The 15,368-nt window shown below is 42.6% G+C and overlaps 1 protein-coding gene across 2 annotated transcripts in view; it reads right to left on the bottom strand.

Annotated features, from left to right (window-relative positions):
• oxct1a (3-oxoacid CoA transferase 1a) overlaps positions 1–15,368 on the bottom strand; it is a 59,950-nt gene that overhangs the window by 17,499 nt on the left and 27,083 nt on the right. For both annotated transcript variants that reach the window (XM_049001309.1, XM_049001310.1), the window contains 6 exons: positions 12,602–12,709; positions 10,971–11,085; positions 9,626–9,720; positions 7,679–7,727; positions 7,310–7,382; positions 2,085–2,160 (listed from right to left, as the gene is read on the bottom strand). In XM_049001309.1, the coding sequence (XP_048857266.1) occupies positions 2,085–2,160; positions 7,310–7,382; positions 7,679–7,727; positions 9,626–9,720; positions 10,971–11,085; positions 12,602–12,709 (516 nt within the window). The remainder of the gene's footprint in view (positions 1–2,084; positions 2,161–7,309; positions 7,383–7,678; positions 7,728–9,625; positions 9,721–10,970; positions 11,086–12,601; positions 12,710–15,368) is intronic.

Genomic DNA, 15,368 nt, shown 5'->3' on the forward strand with positions numbered 1-15,368 from the left:
ACCATTTCCCTCGATTTAATTTCCCTTCATTAACCTGGTTAATTTATGTATTTAAGCCTCTATCTTGGTTCCCTAAATATTTTATGTTTCCCCCCCATCAGCTTTGGGGTGAAATGTTTGTATGGCTATGCTAAGAGTATAAAGCTGTCCATACAGCAAGACTATTAACAACACAAATCATGGCGCATATAAGCAGGTCTCTGCCATTAGCAAATGAAATTCCAGGAAGTTTCTGGGAGAGGATTTGGGGAGCTATTGGAATTCATATTAGACTGGCAAAAATAAACTAGATGAAAATGGAGGGGGGGGGGGGTTTAATAAGACTAGATAATTTTTTCCCAAGAAAATTACCTGAAGAGAAAACACACTTCTTTAAATGCAGTATAAAATGTCAGTATATGTCAAGAGGGTCAGCACCTGTCCTCAGTGCCAGGGAGTGCAATGCATTTTGACTCATACAAATTACATGCACTTCCTCTACATTTAGGTTGATGCTCAATGTCCCTTTCGGCGTCCACAGATTACATTCATGCATTTGTACTCAAAACACCAGTACAACGTAGAACCCAGAGATATAGCATGTACAGAAGATAATTATATCGATCGTCACTATAAGAGAAAACTGGTTGCCATAGTAAGGTCCCCCCCCCCCAACAAGTCCAAAAAATCCAAAATCAATGGATGCAAAAAATGCAAAAAAGTTCCATAAGAAACAAGTAATTACAATTAACATTTACGAAGGTCTATAACTGAGTATGTGAAAATTTTTATCTACATGTTAATGGATGTTTGTTCCGCCAGCAGTTGCATATTATTACTCTTTTTACATACCTATATGAATACTTTTTTATTTCATGCTTTATTCACAACTCAATATTGATCATTTTGTTCTTATGTATGAAAAATAGTGCTGCGGCGACTGCATGACACGACCGCACTCCACAAGCAGTCCTTGACATTTTAGCTACTTCCAGAATCTCAATTTCAAGGCCACCATACTTTCCTTTAAAACGAACCTCATTCTCAAAATGTACAGAATCTAAAACCTGTTGCTTTGCATAACCTGCACATCTTACACAGCATCACCGAGAACAGAGTCGGGCAACCAGTGTCATTTGAAGGGGCACTAGGGGCTTTCATTAACCTTATAGGCAACAAGTAGTTCAGTAACATTACAGCCTGATTCAAAGGCAGGAAATTCAACTTGTGAATTTCCTGCAGCGATTTTCTTGTACACTCATGGCTAACAATGACATTCTGGTGAGCACCTACCAGGTGAATAAAAGCAAACCCAAGACAGTACTGCTGTAACCTTTTAGTTAGGGTCTTTATAACTCCATTTGTACAGCAAAATGGAAGGCACATCACTTCTACATAAAACATTTATTTTCAAGTCAGCAAATTGCCACAATTGCCTTATCTTCTTCTGGCTAACTTTTACGAAGAATACTTGTACACTCGTCTGCAACAGCCATGCATCCATCACCCCAAGTAGAGCTGCACGTAACCAAAGACAGGAAAGAGAGAGCAGGGTGGGGTATGTCATCGATGAACCTGGATAGACTGCTGTCAGACTAGGGCAGTAAAACAGAACAGCACACCCACACAAACAGAAATTCCAAGCACACACTGCTGTGAGCCAGATATACAGCTGCAATCCTGGAAGTGATATGTAACAACATGACAAACCACTGATGACCCCCGGTAAATCAAGCCTGGCTCCAAATCTAAGATACAATGTTACCCAAATGATTCTCTAGAGGGCATGTGCAATCGGCCTTGGGGGAGGGCAGCATCGTGACTGGCTCTCCATAGCCAGAGGTGGGCCTCCTCTATATACAAGTATGCAAAAGCAAAAAGAAAACAAACCTCAATTTCAAGGTCTCAATATGCACCTCAGCTTCAGCACACGTCACCAGAGAGTCGGAGTGCATATGGTGTCGCTCAGCTTTGTTTGTAAATTCTAGCAGCTTTGCTTTTCAACATAAGCACTTAATTCGACTAATAAGTTTTTCATTAAAAACTTCCATAAACTTCACAAGACTTTACCTTAGACTTTGCAGCACTTATCTGCAGATACTAACCGGAATCATCCAGTTGGCCAGGTCTCCGTACTGGGACACCTGCATGGCTCCCAACATGGTGAGGTTGATGTGCCCCCTGGAGAGAAAAAAAAAAGATCTATCCATCAGTCCATCCATAAGTCAAGCAGTCCATTGGTTGTTCATGAAGTGAGTCAATCGAATCAAATGAAGCAGGTAACCGTGGCATCAACATCGCCACAGAACAATGGAACAATCTGAATTCTCAGAAGGGTTCAGTTTCATTAAAAACTATTTTGAACTACCCTATCAAATTGGAACATCACGTACACGTTTTTAAATGACCGGTATCTGCTCTGGACAGGTGCAGTCCATACCGCTGACACTCCCCAGGGTGAAGCTGGCACGCACCAGAGCGGAGAGCGGAGTGTCACCGCGCCCAATCGCCTGCAGACTGAACGAGGTCACCTTCTGAGCGCCTCATGTCAGCTCCATGTGAAAAGCAGCCAGGCACGCTCATTATCCCGACAGCAAAAAAGGCTCCCACTTCGGAGAAAATGACAGTCAGCTAGCCCACTGCTGCTGGTGGCCACCCAATCTGAGGACAGCTATTCTCAGCTCCCCGACAGGGAGAAACGAGAATCAAATTAAAGGAAGATGAGCCATGATTCACATGTCAGCCCCATGTCTAATTTCTGAACCAGCAGCAAGAAATAATAAAAAAAAAACATGTGTTTTGTGCATTTCGTGTGCATATATCTGTGCTGAGAAGGGGGTCTAACCATCTCACAACATGCACGGAAAAGTCTGGCCCTTATTAAACTGCATTCAATTACACCGTACGTGAACAAAGCACCAATCAGCCAAGGCCTACAATGTGTTTGAAGCTAATTTTTTAATCTGGAAACAGTCAAAATTAAACTGGCAAAGCACAGCTTTATACCGCTAAAAACGTTTTCCAGACATAACTGCGAAACCTGCTCCATTAAACAAGAACTAAATGTTCTTGTTTAATGAAAAAAAAATCAAAATATTTAGCGATTTGGGATTTATTGGCCAAAACATTTTCCACGTTAACAAGGAACCTCAAGTCAAGTATAGTCCAGTTTTTTTTTGGCCAAACATACATATACTGGTACTTAGTGGCATGAAATAACATTCCCCTAGTACCACAGTGGGACAATCAGAAAGCAAGTGAAAAGAGAAGGGCTTTTTATATTTAAAATGCAAAACACTGGACAATGAGAAACGGGGGCTGGACACAAGTGTATTATGTATGCTGACAATAAATGATATTGCAACATAAAAGTATAGCATCTGTTGATTTCCCATCAAATGATAATAAGTTATGGTAACCAGTGCCAGAGCAGGAGGAGATGTGAGTAATCTGAGGAATGGTAGAGGATACGGTAGGCAGCGGGCTATTCAGTGTCCTGTCCTCACCTTTCAGGTGCAGCTACTTTTCCATTTACCGTTCCAGTCTTACGGACAGGGCTATTAATATGGGGGGATGGCACATGTGTGAACCGGAGCTTATTTAGGGCTGTGCGTGGGTGGAGGGGGGTGTTCAGCATAATACCGAAGAAGGGGGGGCATTGGTATACAAGAACTGTGGGAGACAAGACTGCCGGCTCCATATTGCACAATATTAACTGGAAATAGCTTTCCGGGAAAATTCTTCATTTTAACTGCACAGTAGACAGACTGTTAATATGTCTTACAGAGTTGGGTTGCTTACAAAGTTAAGCAGCAGCACAGTGCAAGTTGGGCACAAACCCAGCTGTCAAAATGACAGAACAGATACAGACAGGCACTGTGACAGAGTGGTGAAAGCGGTACCAGTGAGAAAAGAGTTTACGGGCCATGACTCAAGCTCACGTTGCTGGTAGCTGGCGTAAGAAAGACACCACGTTCTGGGCGGCGTGTGCCGTTGCCAGGCCACTGCGATGAGGGATGGCCGTCTTAGTATGAAGCTACTTACTGAGAGTCTGGAGGCGTAACGCTGACTGGGGCTCCCATGGCCACGGGAACATGTTTGCAAGTGTCACTGACCTTTGCAAGTAAGTGCAAAGCATCAAAATCCAGCGATTCTAGGCTGGGAGATGTCACAGCATGCTACCAGCACTCTTGGATAGAACAAAACAGTAGACAAACGTAGAAGAAAGCATCCGTTGCCATTTTTTGTCTATAAATTCTGAACACCATATTCGCTCCTAGAGTGCAAGCTGTCCATGGTTAGCAAACTCCACCAAGACTTTCTTTTATTGGTGTTGTTTTTGTTCTCTATAACCCAGGGTTTGTCAGAGTGACTGACCATGAGTTCTACTGAGGGAACTGCACAACTGACAAGGAGGTCTGAGAGAGAACTACCGAGAGAGTCAACAATTCAACCCAGTACCGTGCTAAATCTTGGTCTTGGCTTTTTTTCTCCACGAATCACAAAATGTAACCTAGATCAGCTGTAAGCAGAAATCATAAATGCCATCTTTTGCTGCTCCTGTAACGTTTAACATCTTGTAAAAAGTTTTTCTGACTTTAGCAGACAGATTGGAAGATAAGCCCATTGCTGTATTAATTTATGTGGTGTCAAAATGGGAAAAAAAGCTATTTTACAGTGTGGTAAGGGCCAACTGTAAATTCAGAGCCAGTTGTCTGGTAGTGGATAAAAACAAAAGTAAATGATTGGTCACTATGGGGAAGTGGAAACGAATCTCTACTCTGAATACATGAAGGCAAAATGACAACAACAGAGATAATGAGCACACCGAGGTATAAATAAGAATGCAACAATTAAACTAGAAGTGCCTGCACTCTTCTATCCTCATAAGGAGAAACCTCTCTTTGGCACATGCATCTATATAAAATCACGTAAATGCTGGTGTATCCTTTGGCGTATTGATATCACTGTAATGGGACAGTCATGTTAAGGGTTTGAAAGATTCCTTTTGGTACACAGGGAGTGCGTGCTGCGCATATGAAATAGACAACTTACAAAGGCAGGAGATGCAGTGCTGAAGGAGACACAGTAAGTGTCTGCAGATCCAGATTTAAAAAGAAAAAAATAAAAATTACCAGCCAGTCTTTACCTATGACAGTTCAATAACCTCGGGTGTCGTGAGTTTTCTTTTTGGTATAATGGCAGAATGTATTAGGGAAAGGATGAAATGACAATGCTTAAGCGAAATATATTTATTATCAGAGAATATGGCAACCATTGGTTGACTCCATCGGCAAAGAACTGAATCCAGACTGTGCAACAGACCCCCACCACGGTCGGCAAATTCTTATAGTTGGGGGAATGTCCCCAGTGGGCAAATTTTATCATCAGGGAAACCCCCACCAGCCCCATCACTACCACCCCCCACCAATGCAATGGACCTTGCTCTTGTGTTGCTGATGGAATTTGTCCCTGGGGGGAAACAATAGTCAGGGACCCCTGGCTTACACCTCTAGTCAGCTCTAAATTGTGATATTTCTGGAAATGAAGCTGACCTGCTACGACGTCACAGGTATCACCTAGTATGTCTTTCAGCAGCTAAATAGGTCATGAAATACAGTACTGAGCAAAAGTCCAAGAAAATGTTTAACGCCATCTGGGTTAGTATACATTTGCTCATAAAAGAAACACAATTTAACATAAGAACATATGCAAACGAACAAATCACACAATAAAAACTGACAGAAATTTCTTCTGTGCTCCAACAAGTTACTGGTATGTTGCTGGACGGCTAGATGAACAGCCTCAGTTCCCAAACCTCTTCTCAGGGGCACCCCAGCATTTCAAGAATTAAATTTCACCACCAAGTCTCTACTTAATTAACTTAATTAGTTAAATAACTCAATGAGGTACTGATTAGCCAAACAAGGTATGCTAGTAGTCAAACGAAAAACACATTGGTAAGTTGGATAGTTGCTGCAAATACGGGAGCGACTTTAGGAGAGGATTTGGAATGGCTAAGCAAAGACACTTTGACAGACATATTATAGTTTTACACCAACATAACATTTAAACATAATTTTCTTTGACTGCCTAAAACTTTTGCACAGTACTGTAGGTGCACTGAACACCTCCCATGAAGGACAATCTAACTGTTTACAGTTTCAGATAAATCAATAAGAATACCATGTATGCTCCAGAATATATTTAAATCCACCTCTGCCCCTCCTCAAAAAACAATAAAAACCTAGACACATGAACCATCATAAAAAAACACCATCTTACACATGCCAGGTCACGTCTCCTCAAAGGTAGATGTGCTATAAATTATTACACGGCTGGGAGACGCACTATTGTTGGATATTTGGACCGCAGAGGAGATCAGTGTGCTGGACTAACACAACACGGTCCCAAGTGTCAATGAGTGGACCTCCAGAATGGAAACTGTTTCACCACAGGAGCCCTGAAATGGTGACCCACCCACGCAGCACCATGAGGGTATGCCGGACCAAGCCAATAGCTTGACACTGACGTTGCGAAAAGCCGCTTCCCGCAGAATGAACTCAATCCCCTCTGACATTTACCTGGACTGCACGGTTCACATCTGATGGAGAACAATGAGGCCTGAGGGCTTTCTGTCGGCGCCCTACCGGGTGTGAGACGGGGCCACAATTAAAGCACACACCTGTTCTGAGCAAAACGAAAAAGTCCAGGAATGCGTGCTAAAGGCTGCCAAAAACCGAAGCTTCCTCATCTGCATCCCTTTGTGCTGCCTCCTCTAATATGACATCACACAAAATCAACTATTAAGCCCATTTCTGGTCCCCTGCCAAAGAATTACGCTTTACTGATTCTCATTGATCGGCACACCGTTCTGTGAAGTTGGCGCGATACCCCACCGCTGTCTGGAGGGAAGACAGGTGCTGCTAAAAAAAAAAATAAATATCGCTAAAATATCTGCCATGGCAACCGCACTGGGGCCGCTGACACGTGCACACTCTGGAAAAGCCATTTCAACAAAAGCGATAAACAGTATTCACATTTTCTATCAAAAAACCGGGCATCCTTCAATTAAAAAAAAAAAACTGTCAAATCACAACACAGTATGGCATTCCTGTGCTATTAAATTAAATGAACCACTTCAATGTATGAAGACAGAGAAAAACCAACCATGAAAGAAAACCATTTTGTAAATGCATTCACACTCATGGGAATATTGTTTAGAAGAGATTGGCTTTGCCACTGAGGCAATAAAAAAAAATTCAAGCACAGTAATGAGAGAAATGAGAAATGAAGACAATTCCTACAGCATGGCTGCAGGACGTCTTACCCCCTGATCATGGCGAAAGACTCATCGCTAGAGAAGTAGGAAGCACCAGGAAGCACGGTGACAGTTTCTTTGCCTGTGTAAAGGAGAGAGGGGTCATGTCAAAATACCACTCCCAGGGGGGTTAGAATGGTCTCCTGCTGGGAGACAGGCACGTCACGCTCCAAGGGGCCGGCCAGGCTCACGGCGCCGCCCGCCGAGCCGCACGAGGGCCACGCCGCTCCCCGGCGTAACTCCGCAGGGCTCCCCGTTTGCTCCACGAGCCGCCCTGAAGGCAGCTGCCGAGCTGCTGACTGATTCTCCAGCACACAGTCTGTCTGATGAAGGGCTCCATTCAAAGAGGCTGACGGTGACTGAAGGGCTCTGAATTACCGGCATTGATGAGATCCGCGTCCACCTGGTCCTCCGTGGGGTAGGGGCCCTGGAGGGAAGACAGAGCACGCGGCCTTATGCCTTCCCATCACTCTGATGGGAGTGTGCTAATGAGCACCTGAAATCTATTACTTTAAACAGCTGCCCTTGCTTACCAGTGTACCGTGGCATTAAAATGCATGATGTCCATCGGTTGGTGGCCCAACAAATGAAGTTCTTACAGAATATACTCATCATCAGAATTCTTACATAAAAATGGCATTGAAGCCTCTTCATGGGAAAACAATCTTTGTTTAATTATTTTAAACACACTGTAGACATTAATTCAGAAAACTATAAATGTTGGCCATATACAATCATATATGTATTTGAGTCATGCAGTAATAAACAAATCTAAGGCTTGGGATCAAGCCCCTTTTTGGGATGGGGGCCCCCAGAATACCCCGCAGGGGCCCAGAATGCTCAAAGCCTTCCTGTCCTACTAGGCCAGCTCCCATTGTAGAACTACCATCCCAGTTAAACTATCTCATCTTCCATAATGAAGGGGCCCTCTATCATTGTCTAAAACAGCCCCAGTACGCCTGCTTCTCCAATCAAAGCTTTGTTCTTCTCCTGCTTCCACCTGGCCCCACCCCCACAGGAAATCTGTTATTTATATTCAAAACCATTATCATCCAAATTATATAAATTCCATTACCCCCTTCCCTTTCATTTATCTCCATCAGACTGAACGCAGGACCACCTCCCTCAAGCTTCCTCCCTCCTCCTCTCTCTTTCTCTCTCTCTCTCTCCCCTCCCTTCCCGCTTTCCTCTCTCCGCCAACTGGTTTATTGGAAACCTCAAGAGAAATGCATTCATACCAACTCGAATTTTATCACTGGAACCTCATCCTAGACAAAAGCCATTTCCACCTCTAACACTGCCAGAGCCGTAAAAGTCATGAGAACAAGACCGCAAATGGTTATTTGTTAGGAATGACACTGATTTCTCCCTTCCCCAACCCAATGGTACATTAAAGATTGAAATTATGACTGACAGAACAAAAGATCAGTCTAAAATACAATTTGACAGCCCCCCCCCTCCCCATTTCAACCTGTCATTTGTTCAATAGCTGCATTGTCTCAAGTGAGCTTTCTCATTGTCATTAGAGCAGTGTTTCCCAATCCAGTCCTCAGGAACCCAAAGCCAGTCCATGTTTTTGCTCCTTCCGAGCTCCCTGCCAGACAGTTAACATTTTTGCTCCATCCCAGCTCCTGGACCGAATCGGGAAACACTGCTGTAGAGCATTATTTCCCAGACAGACATTTTCAGTTAAAGGCACTTACATGTAACACAACTGAAAATTACCCCCCGTCTGCACTGGAAATGTAACACAACACTCCACAGCCCCCCACAGCATCCCCCCTCGCCCTGACAGCAGAAACATGTATAAAACTGCAGCATGCTGCAATACATACGCCTCTCAACTGAAAGTGCCTACTGAACAACCACTGAGAGCAGCAGTAACATTGTGGCCTGTCACATTCTCTTTGTAACATTCTTTCCATTCTCACCCAATCACGAACATGAATTAATTCCATCACAGGTCTCCCCCTCAACACAGCAGACATGCCAAAGTGTAAAGATGATGGGGGAAGAATCCAGCTGTTAAGCCCCCACCCAATCCAAAATAAACATTGCCAAGCCAGTCATCCTTATCTGCTATACATGCAGGCGACTGCAGTGCTGCTACAAAGCACATTTAAAGATCCCACTTCTGCACTATTTTTGTCCTTCCTACAAATACTTGGTTGGAATCATGCCATGACCATTTACTTATGGAATGTTGCAAAAAAAAGTTGAGTAACTAGCAGTAACATTATGGTGCACTAATCAAGCATATAGGTAAAACTGGGAAACAGTTTTCAGTGTGGCAAAAGGGAACGTTTTCTTTTGGGCAAAGCTTACCAATCCCAGAATGCCATTCTCACTCTGCAAGTGGACCTTGATGTCAGGTTTGATGAAGTTGCTGGCCAGCATTGGAATCCCAATTCCTAGGTTTGCTGATGCCCAGGATCTCTTGTCAAGGATTTTACAGCCACATTAAAAAAATAATTAAAAAATGATGCCACCATAGCAACCAAAAGCACTATGGCTTATCAAAATTCATAAAAGCTGAACTTGCATGAGAACTTGATGGGCGCCTTTGATGACTGCAAGACACAGTAGGTCACGACCAATATATTGGTCATGCGATTAAGCTGGCCGATAATATGGTCCCACAAATTTATGAGCATTGGTGGAAAATCCACCAATAAAGCGCCGATTAAGTCTCTTTAAACATTTATTATGAGGAAATAAGCTTTCTTGCTGGGGAAAATTCTGAGCAGCTATTCGTCCTACTCTATACCTTACCTCTCCTACCCTAGTATTATTATTAATAAGGGAAATATTTTTGCTGAGTTTTATTTACAGAGCTTATTTTAATGTAATGTCAAAGATGGACAACCAGCATCAGACATCTACATAGAGGTAAGAACCCTCTACCTTTCCTACCCTGGACAAAAGAAAACGAACTCCCAGACTAACCCAAAAACTACCACTAAGAGTGAAAAAACAAAACCCCTCTACGTAATACCCTCCAAAGAGGGGGGGAATTAACACAACCAACAATAAAAACCAAATATACAACACAGAAGTGACTAAAAACCAGAAAGGGTAGGAAAACTCAATCTTACACCAAGTCTTACATAAATATAAATGAGGTGTTACTGATCGATCGGGAATGGAGGTATTGTATCATACCATAGCAACACATTCAGACTGAAAGTGATTTTTCTGTGTGTGAACACTTTGAGTGCGACGATAGCGAGTTTCTACTGACAAACTGACATAATCTTGATAAGACATTGCTTAATATTTATGGTGCCTTCTTAACTTTGCACCAAAACAGCAAAAATATGTAAAACTGTATTGCCTGATATTATCACTTATAAGAATTTTTAGCACCTTAAAATCTGTCTCATCTGTCTGGCTGAAGTAGACAGAGATCATACTCTATTAAAATGCAGGCACAAGGAATAATAGGCATCTATGGTAACAATTTCCCCAAACACTACAAAATACATTTGTTGCGAAGGGTCTTATTTCTCTTGCATAATTACTCTCCTCACTTATTTAATCATTATCACCCACTGAGAAGTTTCCTTTATGGACCAGCTGAATGAGTAAGTGACCAACGGCAAAAAAAGGGGCTTCATGAGCGGTTAGGGAGGACTCCCCGACAGAAAGATGTTGGCATGCTGAAGGATACCGTACATCCCATTCTCAAACTCCAGGGCAGCTCGCCGAATGATTCGCTCTCGGACGATGTCGGAATCTTTCTTTGGCTTGGGCTTCTCTGCTTGGCCTTTTTTAACAGTCCGTTTCTGTTTGAAGAAAAGGGGAACCGAGCAGAAGAACAATGCCGAATCGTTATTCCCCAAGGGACGTCGCTTTATGAATTAGCGGAACACTTTCACACAGAGCGAACGTTTGTTACGTAAAAATCTATTCAATCTAAACAAACAAACCTACGAAGCAGAATTGCGTCTGAGCAGCAGATATTGGATGGGAAGGAGATCGTTTTCAAAAACATCTAGCAGGGGTGGAGAGAGTGAACCCTGAGCCAACGCAACTCAAAGACAGAATAGAGAGGCAGACGGATGCTGACCTCAAGTCGGCTCTGGTTATTGAACGAGTGTCTCTCAATTACACCCACTCCCTAAGTTTTAGGCGAGACTTTACTTCATGCAATTCCCAAAGCGCAAAAGGAATCCTCTAATCTAAGCCGGTGCGCTAGCCTGGGCAGAAAAGGGCTGTGATGGAAAGGCAGAAACTTAATGCCTCTGCACAAGAAAGAAGAACATCATGGGGGAGGGGGGGGCAATTACTGCACATTTAACCCATATCAGTGTCAGTGATTAGCATACTGGTGTCATGAATATTTCATTTTTGTACTAATAGGAATTTCAAGTTTGTCTTCACGTGTTGCTTTCTTTTGATCCCGCAGACATGCTTTGGAGTGGAAGCAGATTGCTGCTTATCCTCATTTACCGGCCCATTAGGTTAAATGGACAAACTCCGAAATCCGAACCTAATGTGATAAAACTGCCTGGTCACACATAGGATTTAGAATTTTTTTGATTATTTAAACACATTTAAAATGTAATAAAGTCTTAATATCTAAAAATTACACTGACTACAGATTTTAGAATGCATTACTAAGCAATCAGCATCGCAATTACTGACTCTTAAGCTTATCTGCCCATCAGATTGTTTTTAGCTTTTGGTCTAAATCCAAATTTAGTTTTGTTTTTAAATGTTCAAATGCAGTTTTCTTCTCTCTCTATCCAACTTGCCTCAGTGGACGTCTACAGACATGACCAGCAGCGATGCCCCAAACATGGACAACTTCAGGATGCTTGCATCTGTCTAATATATCTAATATTATTCCCTACATACAATACTATAATCATACGTGTGACACTGACTGAACATCATTTGAGCACTACCTGTTTCAGTTGCATTTTCTTTTTTATAAAGTGCTGTGAAAGTGTTTAAAAAATATTTATTGAATTTAAAAACTGTGTATTGCGTTTACTCATTATTGAATTATACTAAATTTGTTTGAAGATCAGAAACAATGAAATGTTTTAAATAATCATTATTAAAGAAATACTTTTTCATTGCACTATACAATCATTCTCTTATTTATTATTATTGCATTTTCATTTTAATTGACCTATCTGCCACAGCGTTAACTGGACAGTTGCATAATCAGTTTGGTCACACTTGTACGATGGCAATAAAAGGATTCAACTCAATTCGGTGGAGACGACCCATAAACTGGCCTACAACAGAAGCGAGAAGGCAAGAGGGCTCCCTGCTGCCGTGCAGCCTCACCTCGATCCTCTTCTCATAGTAGTCACCCTTGACGATCCTGTGCACATAGATGCCGGGGATGTGGATGTCCTCCTCGGCGAACACCCCAACATCCACGATTTCCTCCACCTAGGAGGATGCCAGAAACACAGCAGATAAAGCGCGCTTGGCGTTTGCTTAATGGAGGTGAGAAACAGTTAGTGCTACTGCTAATTAATCATTAATATCGGGCTTCGTGAGGTCAAGTTCAACTAACTACAGCACGTTCAAAAGCCAAGAGAACCTGAAATTCCCTATTACCTGTTAAATTACAAGCATAAAATTCATGATTAAATGTTGTTTTGACTAATACTTATTAAAAATTTTGTCCCAGCCATAACAAAAAAAAAAACACTTTGTATACTGATGCGCATCATAAACACCGGCAGAGCCCGCTGAGAAGCGAAAGATTTAATGCAGAAGTGCAAAGACTTAAGTCAGCGATGACTAATAGACATGAAGCTGAGGCAGAAAGACGCCCCTGGGTGGGTGTGAATGCTAACAGTGCATTTGTCTGCAATTCCCTGCCATGAAGCTGTACAGCCATAGCTGCACAAAGCCAGACATACTGAGGCAAGGCAGCTTAATCCCAGTTTATTTGTGGCCAGGATACAACCTGAGAAAAGCACAAACAGGTGATGCGGCCCATAAACTGTGCTGCGGGTGGGAAGGCCATAAAGCAAGCTTATTGGTCAGTGACAAAGTCACCTGACTCCTGCAACTTTTTCGACACCTGTCGCACTGGGGGGGGGGGGGGCAGGAGTGCTTAAAATTAAATTATAACTGAATCAGTCAGGCCATCTTAGTCACACTAAGATTATTAGGACCACAGAGCAGCGCTGGCATGAAAATGACCATCAGACTGTCCAGAGCGTCACCGAAATCCCTGCTGACAAAAACCACATACAGTATCTACATCCACAATCAAACACAAGCAGTAGGCAAGGGAACAAGGGAAAAAATCAAGTGGCAATTTTGGGAAGACACATACAGCCACATACAGCAACAATCAAAGTCTAACTTACAACAGTAAGCTTGCATTTTGAAAGATACTGAAACATTCTAATGTTCCCACCCATTACATTGCCACAAAGACACTGTGTTTTAATGTGACAAAAAATGTGGAGGGTATCAAGCTTATGAGCTCCATACAATTGATGACACTGGGGACTCAAGTTATCAATAAGCATCTAAATTTATTAGAAGGTCATTATTTTAACTTAGTCTGGTGTAATACCCTATTAGCTGTTCAGGCCTGGGCAGCTCTACACGTAATCTTGCAATCATTATCAGAGAATGATACAAACCCTGCATGCATTTAGTGGAATTAGATGGATCATTAATTAAAGTACCCATAAGCCAGAGCACGATAAGCTGTTTGAAGATGGATGGATGAATGAATGGATGGATTCACCTAATTAGGTAACTGAGGTATGGAGCTAAACACAAGGTGTCTTTGCGGCTCGGGATGTCTAGAGCTTCCTGGGTCAGCTTCTCCACTGGCAGGATTCCCAACAGTGAAACCGAGCTCAGAATAAAGTACTTAGGCGTAAGTTACAGTACTGCAGAGATGTACTGTAGGGCGAAGCAATTAAAAAACACATTTTCCCTGTATACATCAATCATTAATAATGTTTGAGGAAATATTTGAGGAAAAAAAAATTCAATCAGCTGGCATTATGATAAGAGACAAAGCAAGGGGCGCAGCAAGAGAGACCAGTCCCTGCTGTCGTGGTCCACAGTTCATTGGGCCATATACAGTAGTACTTCAACTGCATGTCACCTACACACCCAGAGATGCAACACCCCAGAATGACATTCGATCAAAACCAGGCCCCTTTTTTTTATCAAGATCAAACAAGAGAAATACAAGAAGAAACATCCAAGAGCAGTGGTCAAGTGTGACTGGCAGCAGACTCTTAAAAGTGTTCTGGCTCCTTCCATGGGAGCCGTATTAATTAAAGGCTGACCTTTAGTGATTGATTGGTCTACTCAATGCACCCCTGACGTCTGGTGTGGAGATTATATGGAGATCAAAGCACCGATAGACCTAACTGCAGAAATCGATTCCGCGGTGGCCAGATTACAATGAGCACAGGGCAATAGACATCGATGCGGCTGGAACATAAAACGTTTGCTGGCCAGGTCCCTTTACATAAATAATGCAATAATGCAAACCAGCGAACCCCCCCCCCCACCAAAGTCTAGCAAGAGGAGAGAATCTGTATTTATGCAGATAAATGACTATGACAATAACACTCTCAGCAGATAATGGGAACAGAATTAGATTACAACAGCAGACAGGGAGGGAAGAACAGGTGCTGCCTGTAAGGTCTACAAATCAGACCTATAATGTCACGGCTGATAAAAATTCTGCCCACTTCTTTACACTTGCTAAAGAATTCTATTGCCGTACAGGTTTTTGATATGAAATTTGATACGAAATTTTTTATATTAAATTGATGACATTTTCATAATGCAAAGAAAATGTATTATACTGCTACCTCCCCAAAACACCCAGCATCAAGCATACTGTCTGTTCCAGGGATGGTTTCTTGTGCCCCGATGTCTACCTTAATCTTAGCTCCACCTTTTCTTAAGTTTCCTTTGGAAACTGTGGTGGTACAAAAACAGAAACACACTGCCTTGCATTCATGGTGAGAAGGCATAGTAAAGTGTGGATCCCTAATGCGGGGCGGCGTGGTGGTGCAGTGGTTAGCACTGTTACCTCTGGGACCCGGGTTCGAGT

Source organism: Brienomyrus brachyistius, chromosome 2, assembly GCF_023856365.1.
Source record: "Brienomyrus brachyistius isolate T26 chromosome 2, BBRACH_0.4, whole genome shotgun sequence".
Classification (NCBI taxonomy): domain Eukaryota; kingdom Metazoa; phylum Chordata; class Actinopteri; order Osteoglossiformes; family Mormyridae; genus Brienomyrus; species Brienomyrus brachyistius.